The sequence below is a fragment of the Rhipicephalus sanguineus genome, chromosome 2, assembly GCF_013339695.2.
Source record: "Rhipicephalus sanguineus isolate Rsan-2018 chromosome 2, BIME_Rsan_1.4, whole genome shotgun sequence".
Lineage (NCBI taxonomy): Eukaryota > Metazoa > Arthropoda > Arachnida > Ixodida > Ixodidae > Rhipicephalus > Rhipicephalus sanguineus.
This window is the reverse complement of record NC_051177.1, coordinates 18,309,068-18,335,794: the sequence shown is the minus strand read 5'-3', so window position 1 is coordinate 18,335,794 and position 26,727 is coordinate 18,309,068. Positions and strand designations below refer to the sequence as shown.

Here is a 26,727-nt window from a genome sequence, read left to right as displayed (position 1 = left end):
CAGCGTGAGAGAGAATAGGCAAGCGTGTCTGCGGAGAACCGATCTTAATCGGAAGGAGAAACTCTAGGGGGCCAGAAATCACTGCGTCGAAAAGGAGCGAAGTCAGCCAAACCACGTGCGTAATTAAACATCCGGGCGGCCTGTGTGCTCTCATTGGGCGATTAATTACGAGGCCTCGCCGCCAATCTGGCGATGGTGCAAGTCTTCCTAATAAAAACGCTGCTCAGCATTCAGTCGATTCTCGTACGAGGTACCATGCAAGTTTTCGGATGTTTTCGTTGTTGCTCACTTTCTTTTTTATTGTTTCCGTATGCGAAGTGGCAATACCAATGCAATAAGAAGTTAAGCTCTGGCAAGTCGTTTTGGCTAAGTAAAACCGCGGGTATTTTAGCTTACTCGAGTGGTTTATGACATTTCGTTGTTTTATCTGGCTCAGGTATGTCGTGTCTGTACAGTTGTATGCTTACGAAAGCAAAATGAAGTGCGGGGCTTACTTCATCCCTCCCAGCTTAGACCCTGTCGCCATTTCTTTCTATTTCTTTCTTTATCTATTTCTCTCTCTTTCTCGCTCCTTCTATGTTTATTTCTCTTTCTTCCCTTTCTCTAGCTCTCTATCTCTGCTTCATTCTTTCTTTTTCCGTCTTGCTCTGTTTCCCTTTTTCTTGTCTGTTTATTTCTATATCTTTCTCTTTTTCTATGTCTTTCTTCTTCTTTGTTTCTCTTTATTTCTCTGTGCCTCGCTCTCTCTTTTTTTCTATATCTTTTTCGTGTGTGTTTTTTTCTATCTTTTTCTCTCTCTCTATTTATGTATTTCACTGTCTTTATATCATATGTCTAATTCCCTTTATTTCTCTCTATTTTTCTCTTTCTTTCTATCGTTTTCTTTGTCTCTCTCTTTTTATATCATTCTATCTCTCTATTTTCTCTCTCTCTCTCTTTCACGTGTTTCACGTGCTCCACTTCGTCGAGCAGAGATTTCGTTTAACGCTCGCACCTGCCGTACTCTGTAGTGGGGCTTGCCCAATTGATGTGACGCATACCCGCCTGCGGAGCTTTTGACGACGGAGCACAAGTTAGCGATAGCTTAAACAGATTCGCTGTTAAAACAAATGTCAGAAATGAAAGGGCAACGTCATTCACTTTATTGTTGCTCGTCTTGATTGGAGGTTACACAATACAATACGGCAATGTGTCCATGACACTAAAGCTGTCTACCGTACAACGAACGTGAATCACCGATGGATCGTTTATTTACACGTGAAGCAGCAACACAGGGCTGTCACTGGAGACAAAGCACAATGTTCGTGGTAGTTAACCTTGTTGGCTCTTGGCATGTTCATAGGCTATGTACGAAGAACCGGTGCCAGCGCATATTGCATCTATAGCACAGTACTAGTAGGACAACAAGAGACAGTGGTTTCTTTACGCAGCTGTAGGTAAGTAATTCGCCCAATTCGTTCACACACAACATTCATTCTTTGCGGCAACTCGAGGCGAAAAGAACGAGAACAGTCAATGTGACCTATGATGCTAACTTTCACGATCAGAGATCCTCAGTCATACAACCCCTGGGGCTTCCAAATGTCAATGCGAAGATGCCGCAGGCTGGCCAACAAAAAAAAATGCATTTGAGAGTTTTCGCGTTACCTTTGAAAGACATGCACGATAAAATTAAGTCAGGTAATTCCTCTTAGGACACCTTATACCGCTCGCCTTGCTTCCGATATGCAGTAATGGAAGTTGGTCGGACACTGAAGCACAACTTCAGAGCTCGCATGAAAGAGGACCTCTGTTTTAAACTCTTACATGGTCCAAAGTACAACAATAAACAACAATGCTCCGAAGCCGCGTGCTATTAACTAAAGCGGGTGATCCCATCACTATTTCCTGCGCATGCTGGCCGCAGGATATGACATGCAGTCTTCGGCAGGATTTCGTCGGCAGGGTTATCAGACCCTGTCTTTCGAATAATCATGTAAGGCACGGCGTGGCTGTCTTCTTGCTTTGCATTTGACATTCCTTCTTGACATTTGCTTCCAGTGTTGATTGTTTTTTTTCTTGTTTTTTTTGAAAGGGGGGGGGGGCTGCAAGACGGCTGCCACTGATCCAATAGCTGCTTCTCGATTCGGGGCAATGCGTCTAGCACCGGAACAGCCTGTGAAGAGTAAAAATGTGAGAATGACCCATAATAACACTTAACATAGGGTCATGTCACGCAAATTTCGAATATAATCTGTGTTATGTGGGTTATTCCTTGCGCGTTTACAAAGAAGCTGACGAAATTTAAGCGCATTTGGTCGAGCACTTCAATCATAATTGAACATCTTTATAAACACACGAGCGATCTGAGAGTCAGGCCACACTGCGCTCTAGCAAGCCGTGACGTAACAAGCGTCTGCATTCCGGCGAACGATTCTGTGCCGTGCTCAGCTGCAGGTCCAATCGAGCTATTTCAAATTTGTTCAGCTTGACATTAAGAATTAAAATTGGAAGATTTGCACGGCTGAAACTTTGATAGAAGCCGACCGCTCCGCTCTATGAAGCACATGACGCCACACACGCCATGGCAAAATGGCGGTCGCCGGCGGTGGACGGGGTTTATAGCCTGTGACTCCTCGGGCTTATTTTGCACTGAAATATTCTTTTACAGTATATTTTTCCTATATGTATAGGCACAAGAGACCTTTTACTTCTATTTATTCGCTGAAAACCCCAAATTCTTGGGGTGGCCGTGTCATGGCCCCTTTAAAGGGAAGCTGAAGCACTTAAAAAAAGTTACTTTGGAGTGTGTAATGATAGCTTGATCCCTGTTGAATTCGAAAACCAATTTGACAGTTCGTAAAAGTGAACGCAAATCGCTTTTTTTTTTTTGAAAAAGCAACAGCGGCAGCCGCAGGGCTTCTTGACATTCTGAGCGAACGTGGTGACGTCATCTTCGGTATGTCGCGTCATCTGTAATCGCAGCAGTGTTGACGCGTGGCCTCCGCAATTAGCTCCGGCAACGGGCCCAGCCGGAGCTTGTCACGGAGGCTATAGTTGAAGATGCGAAAAACGCTTGTTCCCGTTACGCTAGGCTGTTTGTCGTCACGACAGATGTTGTAATCCAGCTGCAGAACTTTCAGTTTCTCTACACCTACTTAGGCGTCCGGTATATAAACAGCGCTCTCGCAGTTCGGATCAGTGAGCGGCAGGGAACCTTCAGTCGGAGTGTAGCGCGGCTCCATCAAAGTAACCGAAGATGACGTACGTTTCCACGCCCACGCTTTCAACGCGCTTGCGTGGGCGGAGCAAGACAAACTTTCTTTAGCGTATTGTAAAGCTCCTGCTGAAACATACGCGAAAAAGCATTGCGACATCGTCGACCATAATGTCGCTCCTTGTTAACCACGAAGTTTTACCGAATTGTTAGAATCACTTCAACTGCCCTTTAAGCAATCCAGAAGATCTTAAAGCGAACAAGAATATCGCACAGGATATCGAAATAACTATAGCTGCTGCAGGAAATAAAAAAAAAAAAAGAAGAGACAACAATAAGCACACATTTTCTAAGTACATCGCGAGAGAATATAGTTGGCAGAAATGCGCGAAGAAGCCATGGAGATTTTATTTTTAATTTCTATTTTCCTGGCGCATTTGCATGTTTGCAGAAATGCGAAATAAACAAAGAAATTGAGTCGGTATACCGCAGGGGCGTAGCCAAGGGGGGGGGGGGGTTGGGGGGTTCAAACCCCCCCCGAAATTTTTCAGTTTTGCTTGCGTATATATGCACGCACACATACAAACGCACGCACGAACATACATAAAGTATGGTTGAACCCCCCCCCCCCCCCCGAAAAAAATTTCTGGCTACGCCCCTGGTATACCGCTATCTTAGTTACTCCCGCAATTTTCTGTATACCACTTTTGTTTTTGTTTTTCTTTTTATTCCTTTCAGGGGACCAGCTCAGTCACTGTAATTGGCCGTGCATCGTCCTTAAAGGAACAACGTAGCAGAAGGCGTTTGCACTGGAGATGGTTTGGGCTCCTGCGCGTACTGCCGCCGGTCTCGCGAATTGCCGCCGTCGTAATGCATTGACGCAGCATGGGTCGACGCTGGGGCGATATGCATGTTAAATAGGCGGGAGGATGTCAGCTCGTAATCAAAACTTCGTGGACCAAGGATAGCAAAAGTGGCACGGAAAACATTTGTTACAGTTTGTACGATAGAGACGCGTTATAAAGAAAAGTTATGCTTTTACTGACATATACGCCATAATATAGCGTGATGCCGTGTGAGTATGCCGTGTAGTATGCGTAGTGCCGTGTAACACACACACACACACACACACACACACACACACACACACACACACACACACACACACACACACACACACACACACACACACACACACACACACACACACACACACACACACACACACACACACACACACACACACACACACACACACACACACACGCGCGCGCGCGCCGTAATGTCATAAAATGTCTTTGGCAAAGTATCATAAATGGCTGTTAGCACATCTCCGTAAGTGGTCCCCAGACCTCCACTGCATTGCGCCTCGTAATGACCTCGTGACTCGGAACGTGAATAATCTCGTAGGGTAATTTAATTTTATTTTTCTAGACAGAAGTTCGTCTAATAAAGCTCAATTTTGCGATTGACAGTTTCGGCACTGTCTTGCTCTGCGCTGTTATGACTGCGTGATCAAAAACCTAGCGTGCAGATCTCTGTTAAGCTGGCCAATGAGCGAATCGTTAAATTGATGCTTAGTGCATTAAAGAAAGATTATAATCGCTTAGAACCTACGAATAAACCCGCTGCCATACCACCCAGAGATACTTCGCATAGACAACATGAAAAACTAGGTCAGTCCTGGCAAATTTCTGCCCACCCGAGACTCAATAAGACACAGACGGTGGTCTGGCGCCTTCTTTAAACCAACACTTACCCGAATCCGGTGGCCTACAGTCGTTATTACCTCGATCAATACGATGGCAAATGCCGGCTATGCAGGCAACGGGCGAATCTGCGACACATTCTGTGGGCTTGCCCTCAGGCGTCCCTTCAGGGTCACATTATAAATAATGATGAGCAGTGGGAAGCCTTACGTACTGCTAAGATCGGATCCGGAAGAGCAACTCTGGGCCGTCCAGCTGGCCGAAAATGCCGCCAGGACCCAAGGGCTACTGGCCGCCGTTTAGGCGGGGACCTGTTCCCCAAACCGCTGTAACCAATAAAGTTATTTCTCTCTCATGAGAGATCTTGACATCGCTGTTTAGCCAAAGGTCATATTTTAGGTAGAAACGACGAGCCTTGAGTTTGCGATATGCGTGGCATTTACGTGAGCACAGAAAAAGCATTTATGGCTCGAAAGGAAACCAGCTTGCACGACTCCCTTTCATAGGTGCTTGACAAGAGCACCAAGGTATTGTGGGCGGAGCTTGTATTTATTCGTCGGTTGCAATCGACTATAGTATCCTCGGCGTTGTGCATCGCAGAGCACGTTGCGTACTCATGAACATTCATCCGAAGCATCTGACGCCTACCGTCAGATGGTCCACTTGTACACGCTCTCGCTGACCACCTCCGCGACAGGCAGCGGTCCTCGTTGCTGGCGCTCGACGGCGTCCTGCTGTGCGTCTTCCTCGGCTTCCTCGTCGTCGTCATCGTCATCGTCTTCTTTCTCGATGGGGCTGGGCCTCGGAGACACCAGGTACACGTGCGACAGGTTCTCGCCGCTGCCTGTGGCGCCCAGGCTCTGATGCAGCGTGTCTCCGGGTGCATTGGACCGAGCTTGGCTCTCCTCTTTGATCGGAGTCAGCCGGCAGGAGCTCAGTGCTGCGAGAACCAAGGTGGCAACAAAATGTCCTACGGGTCATCAAAGTTTGAGATCACAAAGAAATTCACGGAAACTAGTCTTGTCAAACAGATGTGAAACGCATACGGTCGATCATCAGGTTCGGCTAAAAAGTTGCAATGTTATGAATTTCGAGGTGACAGTGTATATATCTTCCAGAGTTATCTCGAATAACGATAACAGAGCGTACACAGCAGAAATTTATGTCCTGATTTGCGATTTATGCCCAGAATATGCGATAAACATTTTTAACACGAAAGTGTCTTATGCCGAGGTCCACCAAGACTTCAGTGACGTATTTCCGTCACGGAAATGACGTTGAAAAAATGTACACCATCAGATGGCAAAGATAAAATGTTCCGTCAACGCGCATCGAACCCACGACGGCTCGGTCCGCAAGAACAGATGCCGGGCACGCTATCCACTGGGCCACAGCCACAGACTCGACGCTTTACAAACGCGCCTTTTACACCTCACACTCTCCCCTCACAGTGCTCTCGGTCGGCGGGGTGGTGTTGCCTTCTATGAGCGGTAAAGTAAATTAATTCCATCATTACTGTGGCCTCCGCGATTAGCACCTTCGTCCTATTCGGCGCGTTTTCAATAGAATTGCAATTTTGTCAATGCCTTAACACGCCGTGAGGTGGCGATCTTAGCCCAAGCGTCGTAAAAGCGTCGGTCTCGCTCATAGCATCACGCTAATTCAAACCAAAAAAAATTGGCCGCGTATCTGCGTGCTCCGCTGCAAAGGCCGTGTAAAGACGATAGAGGAGGCGCTGCGTGAGATATGGATACGTCGGGAAACATGAGCTTGTGCAGAGAGTTTCCTTCCTCCGTGGCAGAGGGCGTTCGTCGGAGCGCATAGGCATTTTCAGCGCAGCCGCATTTTCAGCGCAGCTTAAGGAACTAGGGTCTTTAGAATTACGTATCTATGTATTTTCTATTAAAGGAACACACCACCTAATACTTACCTAGTGATGTTGCGCCTCAGATATGCGTAATATTTACTTTTTGATCGACAACGTTCACAAGTATGAACAGCCGTACCAGTTCAAGATGGGTGGGCGGCAAGCAAGTGGTTCAACTTTGGCCAGGTCGCTGAATCGGGTGACAGACAGCCAGACAGACAGACAGCCCAAAATTTCTGCGTTTAAGTTAAAAATACCTCTGCGACGCGCGCCTGCCTCACCTGGCTGTAGCACCGAGTTCCCCGCTTACTGCTCCCCCCGAGAAAAAAAGAAAAATCGCGGCCGGGCTACAGGGGCGACGCGACGCGCTTTGCGTTTCCCTCTAGTCCAGCCGTGGTGTTCAATCACACTTTAACATGCCACGGGATGGCGACCAAGTTCTGCGTCCAATATGCGACGCTCTTCTGGCTATCACACCTCGTTCTCCGATTACGCTTGCACCATTAACTACTACAGCTACCACAAGAGTTTGTTTAATCATTGAACGTGTACGTTAGTCCTCGGGATGGAGATGAACCACTAAGCATCAAAGTGGGTGCATCGACGTTAAACGGTACTATAGCTGCTAGACATCTATATGCATTGTGTGAACACTCTCATATAAATGTATGACAAACATTCAACTACTTCTGTAAGGACACGTTTTACTTTCGTGTTATTCCGATTCGTATGACGGAGGGATCAACCATGTTTTTTCTGATTCTTCGCAAATAAATATGTGCTTCTGCGCTTGTCTGCGTTATACCATTTTTTTCCTTGCCTCAAGGTCCCACGACATAAGCGACCACGTTAAGCAACGTGAGGACACTCCTTATATGGGGTGCAAGGAACGTAGATTCATTCAGAACAGTCATGAGTGCTAATCCTTTTATCGATCTGTACAAGTGAAAACGTACTCTTCAGTGCACGTACATTAACCATCCTTCAGGATAGTTCTACAGGATAGTTGCCACCAGAGTTTGAGTGCCACGTGCTTTTACGGAGACGGTTTAATTGTTTGAAAAGAACATCATCTGAACTAATGAAGAATCGCTGTATCCTCTATGTCGTCATCAAATTTTAAGAGCGCCTCATGGCTGCTGAAGCGCGGAAACAAGCCACTTCTGTGTGTAAATATGGCAGACCCCGATGCCTTAGTTTGCGAAAACTATGGGCCACAACGAAACGATGCAACGCAGATTGAATGAAAGGCGAGGACGACGAATTCCCCGAAGATGATAAAACATGGTTAATATACTAGAATAGTAATTTTTATCGGTATTTCCGTTCAAGTTACTCTTGCAGACTTGTTTATATCTTATTTACGATAAAAAATGAAACTTCGTGCTTTCGTGTTATGCCTCAAATTGCCATTCTTGCATGACAGCGCATGTGCATACGGGTGAGTGCTTGTATATTTATACCCAGTCTATTCGCTTTCAAGTTACTGTTTGCCTGCAGACAAGTTATTCGTTGAGTATAGGCAACTGTGACAATGTTGACAGAGCGCCGACATTGACCCAGCATTGTATGCAGGAGCAATTACCCCTGCCACGTGCAAGTACAGTTCTTTTATTAGCAGGTGGCTCTCAGTGGAAGAGAAATGTGTTTTCTTTGCCGCTCAGTCAATACGCACAGGAGAGCCCCTCTTGCTCGCTGAAAGCGGGTCTGTAAATATCACAGGAAAGCACACTCTCCGACAAGGCTGAGAGCTAGCCCTTAGGCTATCGTCCTATGCAATGTACTATACCGTCACTTAATGGTGGCGCAAGCGCGCTATCTCAGGAATTCTAAACACATGCTTTTAATGCAGCACGCAGAGTCGAAAGCGAACACATGTACATTATAGCCAGTAATCACAATGACCATCATGTTCCCTGGACGAATACTTCACTCAGCGATCTCAAATCTTATGACTTATTGATAAGTACGCTAATCGGGCAATACGCAAGAAGATAGAGAGAAAGATCGATTGCACAGCTGGTTGGCTTGAAACATTAAGCGTAATGTATCACAGTGTAGTACATCACATCCCGAATGCGCAGGTCCATACGAATCAAAAGAAATGAAGATACCATCTCCCCACTTCGCCCTAGAGGTTCTTAAGGCATATCATCACCCAAAGAAAGTCATTTCTGAACTGAAAAACCAAACAGATGATCAAACATAATGAAAAGGCCGCTCAGTGCGCTGCTTTCACCTGTGATCCGCTAATTTCATCTTACCAAGATACTGGGCAGACGCAAGAATGCACGTGCCCTAGCGATTTTGTAAGCGTTCTTTATATACCTAAAAAGAAAGAGACGGCGCCTGTGTTAATGACACGTCTGTTTCGTTATTTAGTTCAGAACTGACTTTCTTTGAATGGTCAAACGCGCGAGAAATTTCTGAGGGCATGTGGTGGAAAGGTATATATCTCTCTATATTTCTTTTGATTTGCGCTCGCCTGCGCATTTGGGTTGTAGTGTACGCCAGACGGGGTGGGCTGGTGATCACTGTGAGAGGCCTTTCGTGCCGCAGTGGACATAAGACAGACTGACGATGATGCATGCTAGGGTGATATGCTACGCGATAAACCCGTTGATAGTGCGCGCTCGATCTTTCTCTCTGTCTCTTGCTGTGTGGTGTACTGTTTCGCGATTCGCGTATACTAATTGAGAAGTCATTAGAGCGAACCGAGTAGAAGACGAACAGAGAACCAGCGCCCGTCCTGTTCGGTCTTCCTTCGTCCTTGGGTTGGTTGCGCCGTTTTTAGATTAATACTAACCAACACGCCTAATTTTGCCGTTCCACTAAATACGAATGGAGCAGTCCTTCAAGATATTCTACTGATCGCCAAACGCCACTGCAATGCACGATCTGAGCTCATCCTCCCTCATTCCATCGCACCACCTACTCTTCTGACGTCCTTGTCTGCGCTTCGCTCCTTTTGGCACGCTTTCAGTGACTCAGGCTACCGCCCCAAATTCACTACATGCCCTGTAAAACCTCTACCCCCCATTTGATGCGTTTCTGTGTTTTATTAAAGGGACACTAAAGGCAAATAAGAATTTATGTCAGAGTGAAAGCTCAATGTATGACGACGTCTAAAACGGCAATATTATGAACAGCAGTGCCCTACTTACCGAGAAATTAAGCTAAATGTATCACACGATGAGCGCCACGAGCGGCACGTTTTGGAAATTATCCCGATGACGTGAGAGAGTTCGACAACAATTAATCACTCGTAATCAAACTAGCTGCAATAAAAAAAGAACCTTCCGTGCGTGAAGAGCCGTAATAAAATGCTGCTTGTTCGTTTCTGGTTGATTCATGGAAAAAAGAACCTCTGTGGCGTTGCCATGGGGAACGGCGCGCGGGGTTCAAAGTTTCCGTTTTCGCCGAACTGCGCTTCGCCCGGCACCCTGCTTTGCTCACGTGGTCGCGTCTCAGTGGTAGTTTCGGTATCGCGTACTGCCGCGCGTGTTTTGCGCGCTCGTGAAAGTCGCTCTGACAGAAAGTTCGACAAAATGCCGCATGCATGTGATGTTGCCGGATGCCCTATTGGCGCACGCCGCCAGTGCACGCCACCGCGCAGTAAAGGCGGGCAATGTTGGGCACGGCAGCAGTGACGTGAGAAACATCGCTTTCAGGCGGGTGATTTGAAGTGCGCTAACGCGATACGGACCACTAAAACGTGATTTTATTTCAAAATAAGCACTTCCTTGGCGCAAAAGTAGCACTGCGAGATTTCTGGACCGTTATTTCAACAATCAACGTCGACTTAATATTTGCCTTTAGTGCCCCTTTGAGGTGAAGCCATAGGTGCCTCATCCAACGCAAAAAGTGACCGTCGGCGCCGGCAGCGTCAACACGAGTGTTGCTAAAGATCCTCATCACGTGATGACGTCGCCATATGACGCCATCGTGACGTCATCATAAGACATCGTCGCTTGGTCAGAGGTGAGGCCGATCAGGGAGGCAGAGCAAAACCACGTTACGCGCAGAAAGCCTTCGGTGGGGGGGAGGATCAATACGTTGACTGAGAAGACAAAGAAGAAGACGGCTTTCGCCTTCGAGTCGTCTTAGGCGATTGCATAGGGGGACCTTGTTTTTTTTTTTTTTTGACGCCTGCACTGTAACCAGGCGGTGACACATCGTTCTCACTCGGCGTTGACTCACCCGACGATCGACGAGTTGTACTTGTGCTCAGCTTTGTGATTGACGACGAGACCATGTCATCGGCGATGAACACGGATGGCTTGGTCGGAGAGAACTTGCCCTCGGCGTCGGCGTGCTTCCGGCAGGCAGACCTTTTCATGTTGTCTGGAAACTGCTGCAGGTGCAGAATTATGATTATCACGTACATCGACGCCCCCTAATAATGCCTACTCATTCTTTCTTTACTAGACTCAAGTCGTCTGTTCTTAAAACATCACATGCACTATGACCTGCACATGCTCCTATGTCACCACAGCTCTATCACCTTTGGTATTTTTTGCATGCAGAGCGGCCGTTGGATATCATTCGAAAGCAACACCGTGAGAAACGCTGTAGAGAACAGGGAAACCGCAACAAGAAAGAAGTAAAGAACTGATTAGGTCATTATCAAACCGGTTACGTTACAGTCAAATAGCTACTTCGTCGTGGCATCTTGATGGCCGTGCCCTGCCATCACGATGCCAGTATTATTCATATAAATTTACTAAGATTTATCAGATTGCGATGATTACCTAAATAGTTTGTCGACCACGTGCGCAGTAGCGAGATTTCCATGCGGGCGCTTTTGTCGACAAAGCACGCCTTTCAACTTTCCAGAGAATTAGACCTGCTCATTACCTTCCAAAGTATGCTCCACTTCGCGCGTCTTGTGTCAAAGTTCTTACTTTAATGTCCTGAATTGCATTAAACAAGGCTATCGCGGACCGTTAACTTCTCGCGCTGTCTGCTCGAGGAGGCACATACACAGTGCTAGGAGCAGCCCCAAATTATACAGGCAAATTTATGCTTTGATTAGTTAACTTACATTGCGTCTCATTCTGAAGCAGAGGGACAGCAAGACTGTTTAACCCGCCGGGATAGCTTAGCGGCTCGGCTGTTACGCTGCTAAACTCGACAACACGATTACCGGTCACGGTGGCCGCTTTTACATAGAGGCGAAAACACCCGTGCACCTACACTCAGACGCAGGTTAAAGAACCACAGGCGGTCAAAAATAACCAGAAATTCCCTACTTACGGCATGCTTCATAATGATGTCGGGGTTTTGGAATGTAAAACCCGTAGAACTTAAGGTGAATCGTTTATTTCATTTTGCGAACTTGTTCGCGCACAGTAACACCAATTGAGTTCACGCGTATACAGTCATAATTAACCTGTCCCATTGACTGACAGCCAATTTCGCGTCGATTCTTATAACTGTTGATAAAGCATTTCACAAGGAAACGCGCTCAAAGAAGTTTTGGGGTGCGAAAATGTTTTCTGAAATTGTGCTACTTTCTAACAAACATTGGTAAGCAAAAGTGGGTGAACATCATAGCATAAACGCAATTAAATGATGCTATTGAGAAAATATTCTACGCGAATAAACTGACAAATCGAAGCAAAACGCTTACGAGACCATAAAGAAAGCAATCACATGCAGTACATTAAAAATCGCTTTTAAATATGCACGTAGTAACAAAATGTACAAATAAAGAAAACGGTAGTGAACGGACGAATGCGTAGATTGATTCATCAGATAAGTAACTAGATAACTTATGAGAGACAACTGAAGCAGTAATAAAGTGGGAAATACAGTACGGAGACGTTTAAACAAGAGCTTGCTGCCTTGTTTTTCCTATCTGCATTGACACACTTGCGACATCAATGCTTGAGCTGATAAACGTCTTAGGCGTGCATTCGATGACTAGTATGTCTACTTCATGCTCCAAGCTGGCACCCATAAGGCACCGCTGCAGAGGCCGCATTTGTTGTCGGCGTGCTTTGGCATGCCTACCTCTCCAAGAAAGCGTACCGTTCTGCCTCTGTTATGCCGGTACTCTTGGTACAGAGAAGACACACACAGCAAGCAGTACACCTGTCAAAGAATAAAAGAGCAAAGATTAAGCGCGGATTTGTGTAGTAGGCGTACGATTTCGTACACAGGCAAACTATCTGCCCACTTGCGGTCGATCGACAGTGTATAGACGTCCACTGTTTGCATTGTGCAGCTTTCGTTACTTACAAATCAGTACACTTCAAATATTCTTTTAGCGTGCGCAGCTATACGTCGAGGCATAGTGACAGCGCTGCTGCCCAATTTGAACAGCGAAGCCTGGGTCCAGATTTTCTCTCCTTCGGATAGCAGAATCCCATTGGATTGCGATTTACCTTCCGGTAGTTTAGGAAAAAATACGCATATTAGTACACTTTTTTATGGTTATTCGAGTCGGCAAGTTCGGTGTCGCAACTATAGCAACATGGTGAAGGTAAAAAACCCCGGGGCAGTGCGCCGACCAAAGTGAAAATTAAAACACACAGAAAAAAGACGTTTCGGCTCCCACACGGGAGCCTTGTTCACAAGTAACAATTCACACGGGAGCTTGCCTTGTTCACTTGTGAACAAGGCTTTCGTGTGGGAATCGAAACGTATTTTTCTTTGCGTGTTTTAATTTTCACTTTGGTCGGCGCAGTGCCCCGGGTTTTTTTTTACATTCACCATGTATCATCCCGACCAGACGGGCTTCCGTCAAACATTAAACTTCAACTATAGCAACACTTCCCGCGTTACCACCCTAGTGTAAACGTTATTGCGCCCAGCAAGGCTCCGTCTGCCTATTTTGCTATTAGCGACGTTTCGAGTCGTCCCCCTCGAGATAACGAATACATGTCAAGAGCCACGTGAGTACTTCTTTTTGCCTCAGGCACGAATGAAATCTTTCCATGAGATGAAGTTATCTAGCCCTGCTTCACAGAAAAAAAAAGGACTCTTTCGTAGGACGGCTTTCGAGCATCTCAAAAAAAGTCATATACTGGTTTCCACAAGAAGAGTATAGCTAAGCGCACTAAAGCCACTTCTCATCCCTCCCAGAATGTGGGCTTTAGGAACAAAAGACGCGTGAAGTTTTCTTACCAGCCTACTCCAAAGATACCGAAAAATAAATAAAGGTATATTTCTGCGAAAGCTCTTTCGTGATGAAGTGTGAGGTGGAACGAAAGGAAAGAAAAAAACTGAAAGTGTTTCTGTTCCTCTCGGGATACTTCAAGTACGCCGCTCCATGCGTTTACGCAGCGCCCAGTGTGTCTTTAAATTCCCCATTGCATTCAGTGCCGCGTTGGATTGAATTTCTCGCGAATGTGCGCACCCTATCTCCAGACAGGTAGGGAGCAGAATACAGACAAATAAAAAGGAAGCGCTTGTTGCTGACAGTGCTTTCGCGTGCTGGGCACCACTTTGCCGCAGAAAATAACGGGAGAAAGCGCAGTGTAGAAATTGCAACGGTGCAATCGCACGTAAGACGCATACAAGTAGACAAAAGGTAAGACAGCAAGGACTGTAGAATGTGTCCTGCATCAGTAGGAGAAGAGCCATGCATTTTAGGCTGTTGAAACAGGAGTGCAGTTGAAGACGTTGTCAGCGAAGCTGCTTTCCTTTTTTTCTTTTGCCACATTGCGCAGGAGAACAGAGCAGACAATATCAACTTTTAGCTGCTTCCATTCTCAGAACAAAGAGGTCCTGTATAGTCGAGAGAGCTATTAAGGTCTTCAACGCAAGTGGCTTAACCGCAGTTCTCAACCGCCGGGGAAGAAAAAAAAAAAAAAGGACGCAAGCTGCAAAGCGCATTCGGGAACCCTGAACGAATGGATACATTCGACTCGTCTTTATTTTTGTATTGTATCTTTCTTATCCTTTCAACTGTGGTCTTAAAATTCGTGGCGTACTGAACGACTGAACTAAATAAAAAGGAATGCCAACGAAAACTTCTGAGATAGGTAGTAGAATGCCGCACGTCTCGTCTCGTTTCCTATTTCTTTCCCCTCCCGAAAAAGTAGGAAGGCGCTGTACCTTTCTCCGTGAAAGTTGCTGAGGCCAGCTACCACATTACCCTACTACCACATTGCCATTTATATATGTGTTTATGTGTGTTTGCATATAAAATAATGATAAAAGATTGGCTGAGGTTTAACTATTGCAAATGTAGTTATCACGAGCAAAAGGTATACGTTTGGCTTGGTTTTGCAAAGACTGTGCACACCGGCGGCGGCGGCTTCGACCTTGGCACGCTTCTGCGCTTGGTAGGCTTCTCTATAACGAGCTAATCGGCCCTCTCTTTTTTGTTTATTGCGCCGTATTTGATTCACTGTAGACAAACCTTTAACGTAAGTCGAGCAGGATGAGTAAAGTTTGATGTTCTACAAGACACAAAACACACTTACGTTTAAGACGGCGATGAAGACATCCGTGATGAAGAGGACAGCGATGAAAGGGTTGAAATCCTGTTTATGCAAAATGAGGATAAATGAGACCACCTTCTAGAGAAACCAACCAGTAATACCACATTTCTAAAGCGCGTAAAGTGTATATCGATTTGCTTATGTTAAAAGAGGATTCAAGCAGGATAGAAAGTTGGGCTAGTTGGTACGTATGCATTATAGAAGCAGCGCAAAAAGACGTAGACGAAGAATAAACAAGCACACTGGACGAGCGCTCGTCCAGTGTGCTTGTTTATTCTTCGTCTACGTCTTTTTGCGCTGCTTCTATAATGCAAAAGAGGATTCAAATTTAACCAGACGCTATCGCAGTTTCCATGCAAGGCTGCGTAATCTATTCCGCTTACATGCATCTTTTAAACACTTCCAGTGTCTTGGCAAAAGAATATTTATTTAAATGTAACGATGCACACGTCTTCTTCAAAGCGAGAGACCAAGAAAAAAAACCCATAAAATTGCAGCTAGAGGACGGTATTATTTTAGCTTAAGTTTTTTAAACACCCGAGCGAAAGATACGAGCAAGGCGGGCGCCAAGAGCGTGTCTGATGTTCAGGCTGAAGCGAAATTTAAAATGTCGTATCTTTCTGCCTCTGAATGGGACGCTTGACAATTGCCACGAACGATATTTAAATGGGACTTGAGCAATGGTCAAATGGGATACCTTCTTTGCCGAACAAAACAGGACGTATGGCACTTGCCATTTCTTGTGCGTTTCGCTATATATTAAAGAGTTGTTTTTTTAACTGTAAAAAAAAACACGAAAAACTAGCCATTAACGAAATGAAAACAATTACACTTGTATAATCAATGATTCTGGGTATAGTTGGGAAAAATTACTTCTAATATGTATTTATGTTATATTACTAATAACTTTCCTAGAATTTCTTGAAATGCAATTAAATTACAATACAAATAACAGCTGGCCAAAAGTAATAACATTACAATATTATTAGGTTTTAAAAGTAATGAAATTACTTTGACATCACTTTTTCGTTGTCTTCCAGCAACGTTATTCAAGACTGAGTTCGGATGCTACGCGCTTTTTCTGTGGGCCTGGCTCGTTCCCACGTTTCATGTTTGGCCCTCAGACTAACTTGTCTTTGTTAATTTTCTTTATTCTTTCTGGTCAATTTATTAAGTGCAGCGGACACGATATAGTTTGTTCAAAAGTAATTGCGAAAGTAATGAGTAGTTTTCTTGGAGTTACTCGCTTGAAGTAATTCATTACGTTACTACATTACCAACTCAGAAAAATAGTTTATTACATTACTCAGTAGTGCAAAAAGTAATTTAATTACTGTAATTTCATTACTGCCAAGTCTGAGTCTGCGGTACGTATCGACAGTGCTAGCTAAATGTAGGAAATGGAGAAAAAAAAACTGAGCGAGTTTGCATTCTCCACGAAGTTGAAACCAGTGCCCACTGCATAGAGCGAACTGAAATTATTATTATTATTATTATTATTATTATTATTATTATTATTATTATTATTATTATTATTATTATTATTATTATTATTATTATTATTATTATTATTATTATTATTATTATTATTATTATTATTATTATTTGCATACATAAGTGCCCAAGGACACCGATGTAACAGCTCTTTTTCGTCTTTAAAAGAGATAGCAGGCTGACAACGCCTGCATGGGTGGAAGGAAGAGAAGGCGGAAAGGAAGATGGGAGGAGAGACAGAGGAAAGATGATGGGAAAGTAAAGACTTGGACAAAATAGGAAAAAGACGAAAAAAGAAATTACATTCAGAAGAGCTTGGGTGGGGGCTAGTTGGAACATACTGTAGAAGAAATTTTTTTAGCGCTGCAACGTTGAGGACTAAAAACGTCTGTGTTGTCCATGTTTTCTTCGTCCTCAACGTTGCAGCGCTAAAAAAATTTCTTCTACAGAAAAAAGAAACCGTCTATAAACGGGTGGCCAGAGCAGTGCGATTCAAAAGCCAACGCTGTGAGGGGAAGGTAATTTTTGACACGGCATACCTTTCATTGTCACATGATCTTGATTTTCAGCCCCAGGAGGTGTAGATGAGACATTAACCTGGCCCACTAATTGTTTCTCTATTTTCTGTCCATGTTCATCAGAATTTCATTTTTATTACGCCATTTTTATGGCGCTTTGGTTCAAAGAGAAACTAAATGGGCAGCGCAAAGCAGGTGCTTCCAACCTGATCCTCGAGGCCAATCGATCGCTGTGCCAGTTGTAGAATGAAAACAGGCATACACACTTAATTACCCTTACCTTAGAACACCGACCCCCCATTTCGGCATGCATTTCGTTTCCCTCCTTTGCGCACATGATTTCTCTTGCTGTCCTCCACTTTTGAGGCTGAAGAAGAGTGCAGCTAAGCGTACGTAAGCACGCTGCTAAGGAAGCAAATTGCTGCCTTGACGAAGCCAAGTCCACTACTCGAAATGTTGGCTCCAGTGATATGCCCTGTTAAACCATTTTTGATCCCTTCGAGCGCCCCCATCTTCCGCTAAACTACAATCTTGCGTGTACACGTACACACAGAAACACGAAAGAAATACTATTTGTCAGTGCTTGAATGATGGTGGTACACGCTGTGTGTTTTTTTCCTCCCCCCCCCCCTTTCTTTCCTTCTTTCTTTCTTTACTTGTGTTTAATGTATCTATCGATCTGCTTCTCAAAAAGAGTCAAGAAAACACGTAAATTTGGTGTAATTAAATTGGAGCAGAAGACTCAGGCTCTACTTTTCTCAAAATAAGAAAGAAAGTTCCACTAATTATTATGATACGCGTTACGTACAGAACGTAACGTCTATGATTCTGATTTACTTTTCGCTACAACATCGGCTGCCAGAGAGTGTTAGCAGATTTCTCGTGTTCTCAAAGCGCCAATCACTTTCGACGCACTATAGTTCGAGCGATTGTATTTGTTTTTTTTTTTTAGTTTGCGACGTGAAACGCTGCGCTGCCGCCAAGTTGTGCGCCATATTACGGCTCAGATCAAGGAACAAGCGGGTAACCCAGAGCACAACCGGCGCTCAGTTGATGATAATCGTTAGTGGCAGCCGGGATCGGGGACTGCCAAGCGCGCTTCAGTAACTGGAACAAGATGAATGCACCTTGCGCCTTCATGCCGCTGCCTACGGCGCTCAAACGCTGAAAACTCTGCAAACGAAGGAGTGAGCGGCGGCTTGCCTCAAGACGCGCGTTTTAATGTGAGCTGACGCGTGAACTAGACCCCGGTGATTTTGCATAAAGGACGAGGCGCTCCCGATGGCGAAACTCTGGCACGGAATTTTCATTTTTCAGAACCGCCGAGTCTTTTTCCTTCTTCACTCATTTTTGTTTCGTTTGTCTTGGTAATTTTTTCGACGCACTTGGTGATGGAAGCCCAGTAGTCAACGAAGATTACAGCGGCAATTTTGATGGTATTGCGATGGAACTTGTATAGCTCGAAATACGCAGAGGAAAAATTCTTGCTCAGCATTTACAAGGAAGATGACTGGCCATAAACTCTAACTCGCAATTCTGGAGGCCTGAACTGCGCAGAAATGTAGGGCGTGACTTTAAGTGTTCTCGAGTCATGGTAGCTGTGTCTGCCTCCTGGCTCCACAAGAAGCCAGGAAACAGCGCAACCCGCGTATTCTTTACAAGAGTTGTCACGTAGGATCATGAATTTGTTACTTAAGCGTTACGAAATCTTAGACAGCAAGGAAAGAAATAAAAACAAACAAGAACAACGGAAGAAACAAACTAAACAATGCGAGAGCTCACCGGCATCGTCACTGAGGGCTTAAGGCTCTGTCATCTTCCACAAGCGGTTCCATCTATCAATTTGCTCTACGTAAAAATTTGTGCAAGCGCTCACTGCTCTGTACCATAACATACCTACACACAGTAGAAGTTATCATGGTGTTGACATCCACTTTTCAACACTGCAGAACGCCAAATAAGAGAAAAAGTTCAGTAAAGGCCGATTGATGCGTTTTTGGCGGCTGTCTACAAACTGCCAGTTGTAGATGCGATCTCGAGTTATTGACTGCGATGTCCCCCGTACGTGGGGCAGAAGAGAAAGAAGTCGGCCATAAGTATTTCTTAGCCTCAGAGAAGCTGCCAAAGATTTTTCGGCGCTTCCAAACAATTTGATGCACATGTTTTTTCATTGACTTTCATGTCGGCATCAGCATCAATGATGCATGAATTGCGTAATAACCTGTTCCGAAAATGACTTGCACTGTTAGCTGTTACAAACCTGCACTCGCAGTGATGGACTCGGCCTGTCTGACGATCTCGAATTAAAACACACGTTATGTCCTACTTACTGGAATGAAACAAATATTATAGTTTGACATTAAATATGCACGGTTAATTAGCCGGTACATTCTAACAAAGTTATCTTTAATAAAATAATCATGCTTACAGGAAGGTATGGTATATATATATATACTACGAAGTAGAGGACGTTCGAAACGAAAAACTTTTCATTTTTTTAACCTCTCACCCGTGGACCGGCCTTCATCAGGGGAACCCTGATGAAGGCCTTTCCACGGCTGGAAGGTTGGAAAAATAAGAAGTTTTCGTTTTGCGCGTCCTCTACTTCGTAGTATTAGTTTTAGTGGATCCAAGGTCCCTTTCTTCTTATATATACAGTAAAAGCTCGTTAATTTGACACTCGTTAATTCTGAAAATCGGATAACTCGGGCGCGTTCTCTAGCCCCGGCAAGTATATGTGTTGGTGAATGGCGTCAAACTCTCGTGAATTCGGTCATATCTGGCCGCAACCCGGTTAATTAGGACGATTCTCGGAGCGCGCCGAGCTCGAAGCACCGCAAGCGGCGTTCGCGGACAGCCGAAACGAGGCGGCGCTGTCTACATCGCCATCGTCATCAGCGCGAACCATACGGTAACGCCGGTAACGACGTTTCGGGTTAATTTCGTGTTATCGTGTATCGGGTTTGTTAGGACAGGGAAATTTGAGCCGCGGTCACATTGGGAACGAAGTCGCGAGTGGCGAAAATTGCGGCTTTTAAACTGGTCTTATGCAAAGAAGTACTGGGTTTACGTGTTCATCGAGAAAATGAAAGTGTATTGACGTGATAGACATTGGTTTATCGTTTTGCTTTTGATACTTGCGATAATTCGGAATTCGGGCATTTTTGCGGTCCCGTTAAATCCGAATTAACGAGCTTTTACTGGATACATATGTATATACATAGACACAAGGGTAAGAGGCAATTCTTGTCAACATTTATCTGCCTCTTACCCTTTGGTGTGTGTATATATATGACGTGCTTTATGAGCAATAAACAGTTGCAAGTTTGCGCACATATGTGTCAAGTCTTTCCATTGTGTCCTGGTGCACCTGTATAGTGAAGAAAAAGAACAGTCTCGCATAGTTGTCCTTAATGTAATTTCTAAAGTGGTAAGTGTTTTCGGCGTGCCCGTTGAGCCGAGCAACAGTACTCTGTGCGTTAGGAAAAAGACAAGGGGCGTTACGTAACGAAGCGCCGGTCACGGCAGCTCAGATCTGCGTGGGTTTTGATGCAGGCCTTCCGCAATGCGGATGCGTTGTTTCCTAAGCGCCGGGCTTTTTTCTCGAAAGCAGTCGAGTACGGATGAAGAGGCCAGCAAGCGAAAACACGAGAGCATCTCTGCCGAGGAAAGCAATTTGTGCGGGGTTGCAAGCCACGAGCGTGGAGAAAGTCGAGACGGGCCATTGTGCGCGAATAAGGTATCAGGCTCCCCGAATCCCAGCGTGCACTGGTGGGCTGCTTCGGTGTTCCGGCGCATCGTTTCATTAGGGCTCGAACAAAGGTGGAAGTGGACGAAGGGCATCACGCATGAACGAGACGAGTTGCACGGGCGGCCGACAAGATGGCAGTCGTCATGAAAAACACACAACGAAGCTGAACGTGGTGAAACTGGAGAGGAAACTGAAAAGGAAAATAAGCGGTGACGGAAACTAAACGATATACGAGAAAACCAGGCAAAGAGATAACCTGAAGCGAAGGTTGGAAAAAGAAGAAAAGAAACGCGAACAAATGAACATAATAATGGACCAGCAGAGCGTGGGCGCGTGTGCATAAACTCATCATCGTTCGTCATTCACCGTTCAGAATTGTGACAGGCTAGACATTCGGACAGAGGGCGACAAAAGCGCTGTTACGAGTTATTCTCTAAGGTTATCCAAAACTCACACCATGGCCCGCTAAAGGGGACCATGAGGCGATGAGAAGCAGCGTTTCGGCATGTCGAGCCCGCGTTTCAGAGGGGGGAGTGGAGAGGGAAAGTGGATAGGGGAGGGGAGAGGAGGAGTGGAGAGGGAAAGTCGAGAGGAGAGGGGGAGTGGACAGGGAAAGTCGAGAGGGCAGTGGAGAGGGGAAAGGGGAAATGGAGAGGGGAAAGAGAAAGGAGGAGTGGAGAGGGGAAGGAAAAAGGGGAGCTGATAGGGGAAGGGGAGAGGAGGTGTGGGGAGAGGGTATGCGCATGCGCAGTAAGCGTGGTCACGCCGCACACCACCACCACCACCGGATTGAACTCCGCCATAAGATGCTTCACATCTAAAAAAATTACAGCATATCCACGGGTGAATGATGAAGAGCTTGGGCGAAGCTCCTGAAGCAATCATGGTTACACCGTGAAATGTTCAGTGGTTTCGCCCAGCAGTAATCAAAGCGATACGCCGCTTTGATTATTTTTCCTTTTTCCTTTGTTTCTTCTTTTTTAATTTTTTATTATTTTTATGTTATTATCTTTATTTGTTTATTTTTATTTTTATTTCTTATTTTTATTTTTATTATTTTTCATTCTTTTCTATCTCTATGGGACAGCGCCATCTATTGAATGATACGGGAGACACGACGGCGGGGACACGCCGGATGGAGCGACGACCGACCAGGTGATGCTATAAGGAGCTTCGCTCCTAAAAAGGCACAAGTTCGGGGGAAGGTGGAAGCTTGAAGGGATGAAAAATTCGTCAACACGGAGTGTCGCTGTAACCAACGTTACGACAAGTGGACTTGTCTTCTTCAAGGCTGCAAAGCAGTTGCAGCTTTTCGTTCTTTCCACGTTACCCTCTCCCATTTCGCAGTGTAGAGCACAAAACACCAGGTTTCGTTCTGCAGCTTGCTTACTATGTCTCCATTGCTTAGCGTTTCTCTCTTTTACCTTTTAGACTTCGTTGTACAGAAGGGAGTTGGTAGCCACACTTATTAAAATGCACTACTGTAGCTCCTCATGTCGAGCAAGGAAGCAACAACGTCCTCCGCGCATGATTTTCGCCTGTTGTTCTTCTTCGGCCTAAGTCGCCGTGTGCTGCCAGTCATCTTCGCAGGTAAGGCTTCCAGCTACCCTTGGAGGCAGCAGCCCAACGAGCAAGACACATCGGCATCACATTTATCGCTATAAAAAAGGTGACGCTTTCATCTCACCGTGCGCCGACAGTCGGGACGGCAGACATTGGGCACATGTGCAAAGATTTACTCTATTTGCTGTACGCTCTAAGCCACTTATTTGTTACATTGAGTGATGGTGCCTTAAATTATCTGAATAACGTTTTATTGTTCGTTCTTCGTTGCTCAGCGAATTAATCTTCTTTATTTATGGGAATTTTCCTGTTATGCCTCGTGCTCTGTTTGGCCGCTGTGATGCTGCCCAACCGCCAAGCGTGTGCAGAATCCAGTCAGGAGGTCAGTAACCTTTTCTAGTCCTAACCCGCAGGCGGCGATGAGTATTATCGGAAAGGGTAAATTAATTATTTAGTAATCTAATGTAACGACCTCCCACATTGAAAATGTAGATATAGGTGTGATCATATGTAGATAAAAGAAGGGCACAATGTGGAAATATTAAATTACGATCTCCATTCACTGAGCTATGGGTTGTCAAATCGCTTAATATTTGAAAACAAAATGGCGGTTAATATGGGAAAGGGAAGACATAACGACTTGGTCACTACCAAATAGAATTGAAAGCGATTGTTTTGTAAAAATCGGCGTTAAGTACTCCGTGTGTGTAGTTACGTACGGAAAAGCCAAAACAATGAAAGCGCTACGAAGGCAGAGCAAGAAGATAAACAAAAACCGAAGCACATAAAAAAAAAGAAAGAAAACGCCGGGCCTGCGCGGAACACGCAGCGCAGTCACAGCGAAAGCTGGAGGAGCGGCTTTTCTAGAGCCCGTTGTAAGCGCTCTTGGAGCTACTGCTACAGCACAGTTGCAAGGGACCCACTACGCCATAAATCATAATTCTGCGAGGTAGGGAAGTGCCCACTATGTCATTCATCATTCCGAGGGGAATATAGGTACCCTCTATACATCTGTAAGGAATTATGTTCACTTATTTATTTATTTATTTATTTATTTATTTATTTATTTATTTATTTATTTATTCGGTACCAACAGCGCCAGAGGCATTACAGTGGGGGAGGGGTTTACAGGGGTTTGTTGATGCTGTGGCTGATGACGATGAAGAATTAGCGCTGAGCCATTTGTAATGGGTGAGAAGCTTTAAAGGGACACTAACAAGAAGCGAGGAATCGGTTTAGATTGATTAAATGTAACCTAAAAACTCTCATGACGTTAATTTTACCGTCATGTGTTCATTAATAGAAAATAAAATCAAGGTAAAGTATCACTTTTAAATTTCGCACCGAAAGCTCCGCACTTAGCGTCACGGGTTTCAACTTTTCGTATTTTGGCGACATCGGCTACACGAAATTTCCTGAAACTTGATATGTTACGTCTCTGCCCCCCTCAGAAGACAATGTATTTCATTTTTACCGATAAGGAACGACGTATGCCCCAGTACATGCCGTCAAAATCTATGACGTCACGGTGATTGTGCTGGAAGCTCAAGGCGGCGTCGCCACTCGCATTTTCTTTTTACGCGTGTTCTCGCTTACCAAGCGTCTTCTCGCGGCAAGCGTGGGGATTTTGGTATTTTGAAAGAGCAATTTACTAATATGAGAAAAATTGTTTTTCTCTGCAGAGTCCCTCTAAAGCACCCACTGGTTACGTAATTCGCACTGTGTGACGCCTGGTTGTTATTTTACTCTTGTATACTACGCTCAGGCCCGTAGCCAGGAATTTTTTTCGGGGGGGGGGGGGGGGGGGGCACTTGCTGAAAGAATTGGCTATGCGCGAAAAACGCCTATTTTCATGATTTATTTGCGATAAAACACCATGTGTCACCAAAATTTCGGGGGGGCCCAAGCCCCCTGGCGCCTCCCCCCCCCCCCGGCTACGGGCCTGACTACGCTATATTGCATCTGTTAACGTGATTCCTTGCCCGAAATGACGCCTGTACAGGGTATTTTTGCGAAGGAGTCTCAAGCACCGGCGCGGCTCTGTGTTAGAATACTCGACTGCCAGGCAGAGGGCCCGGGTTCGAACCCCACTCCATCCTAGATATTTTCTTCTAATTGTGCGCAATAGTGGTTACGGACACGCGGCGGTACCCTACGCCAATAAAATCGGCTGTTGTGATCTCAAAACAGCTATAGCTGTAAAAGTGCACGAGTCTTACGACCTTAAATTAAAAAAAAAAAAGATTAAAGACCTACTTAGCATTTCCTGAACGTCATCTAGCTCAGATTTTTTAATACTGAAGGCGACTGACCAAGGATACACAAGCGTAACGCGAGTGCCCTGAGCAAAGGAAGCCACTGACGCCAAATTTTCTCACTAGCGCAGCAAATACTTGGGGAAGATGAAATATTAAGATGATTGCTTCCGGCTCACCGTGTAAACTGAATTTAGAAATTGGAGATGCCTCGTAAAGGCGTGATTGAATAACTGTACAGTCCAAAACGAGTGGCAGAGAAGGTCTTAGATTCCTCCAGCTGAAGGCTAGAAGGATATGGTGGGCAGAGGAAATGATAATTGCATGGGCTTAATAAACGCCTGCTCCTTTTGGATTGGTATGGCCAACAGCCATGTGGAGCTTGCGAAGAAACGATTGACCATCTTCTTTGCGAGTTTACCCGTTTCAGTGCGCCAAGAAAAAGATAGACTCGATAAGCACCTTTTGTCGGAACAAAAGTTCCTTGGATACTGGCCGAGTCCGTCCTCAGCAAAGAAGGCGTTTAGAGCGTCGCTGCGCCTTTTAAGGTGAGAGACTTTTAAAAAATGTCGTAATCTACTTTCTATTTTAACAGCGAAGCTGTTCTAGCTTGGCGCAAAATCTGTGTTTGTGCCCGAAAACTGTCATCATAATGAACGGGTGTGGGCCATAGAATTTTGGCTAATGTCACTACTCACGGCTACGGCCTGGCCTGTAATAACCCTGATGGATGAGAGGACGAGTACAGAGAGAGAGAGAGACAGAAAGAAAGAAAGATATAAAGAAAGAGAAAAATTCTTGGCGAAAAAAATTCTTCACGAGGCGGGACTCGAACCCGATACCCTCGATCCGAAGGCGAGCGTCCTAACCGCTCGGCTATCCAGGCACGCTAACTGAGCATAGCATAGCCTTGTGTACTACAGTGTAGCGAAGGGGGTGGGAAAGGGAAGTGATGGTGAGGAGGAGGAGGAGGAGGGAAGGAGGAGTAGGAGGAGGAGGAGAGAGAGTAACGCGCAGCACAGAAAGAATGAGAAAGAGAGAAAGAAGTGCAGAAAGGGAAAGAAAGAAGGAAAGAGAGAAGATCAACGAAAGAGAGAGAAAGAAACAGAGAGAGAGAAAGAAAGATAGAAGGAAAGAATGGATGGATGGATGGATGGATGGATGGATGGATGGATGGATGGATGCTATGAGCGTCCCCTTTATAACGGGGTGGTGACAAGTGTGCCACCAGGCTCGACAAAAAAAAAAGGAAGCAAGCATCTCGTCATCTAGCGACTAGATACCTCACCACCTGGCAAAGCCGCGCATGCTTAGTAGCTAAGCGGCAGACATCGCGCGCAACCTCTATAGTGCATATCCTCCGCTATAGTGCATAGCATGGCTGCGCCCAATCTTGTCCGGAGAGTCATGGGGCGTCCTAAGAAAGTGCATACTCCCGAGGAGGAAACCGCACATCTCGAAGCTAGACGCGTCGGTCGACGGGGAGTACGAGCGGTGACGGGCCCGTGCTTCGCTGTGCCAAGCTTTGCGCGACTTAGTGCAAACTGCCCGCATTTTTTTACTTGTTTTGTTTTTTGTTTACGTTTCTTTCCTCTTTTTGTAGAATCTTTTTCCTGTTCTCTTCTATTCCTCCTTTCTCCCTTTCCATAGCACAGGGTAGCCAGCCTGTCTAAGAACTAGCTAACCTTCCTGTCTTTCCACCTATTTCTTCCTTCCTTCCTACATGTAATTAATGAAATAGGCGAGTAGGGAGGCGAAAGTTCATTTCATGAGAAACTATTGGTGGAGTGCTCTTTCCTGAATTGACAGCCCGTACTCACCGATTCGGCCGTTAGATAGAAGAGAACGACGACGTCCAGCAAAGTGGTTAACGAGATGGAGACCAGCCAAGGAAGCAGCAGAGTCCTGTTGTCCTGCAAGC

General features: G+C 45.3%; 1 protein-coding gene across 4 annotated transcripts in view; it reads right to left on the bottom strand.

Annotated features, from left to right (window-relative positions):
- Positions 1-1,119: 1,119 nt before the first annotated feature.
- LOC119382472 (uncharacterized) overlaps positions 1,120-26,727 on the bottom strand; it is a 161,251-nt gene continuing 135,643 nt past the window's right edge. For 2 of the 4 annotated variants that reach the window (XM_037650181.2, XM_037650182.2), the window contains exons 4-9: positions 26,627-26,719; positions 15,208-15,267; positions 12,788-12,868; positions 10,973-11,126; positions 5,554-5,845; positions 1,120-2,155 (exon numbers count right to left, since the gene is read on the bottom strand). In XM_037650181.2, coding sequence (XP_037506109.1) covers positions 5,556-5,845; positions 10,973-11,126; positions 12,788-12,868; positions 15,208-15,267; positions 26,627-26,719 — 678 coding nt within the window. In that variant the 3' untranslated portion in view covers positions 1,120-2,155; positions 5,554-5,555. The remainder of the gene's footprint in view (positions 2,156-5,553; positions 5,846-10,972; positions 11,127-12,787; positions 12,869-15,207; positions 15,268-26,626; positions 26,720-26,727) is intronic. The other 2 variants (XM_049412210.1, XM_049412209.1) reach the window with 2 other exon arrangements.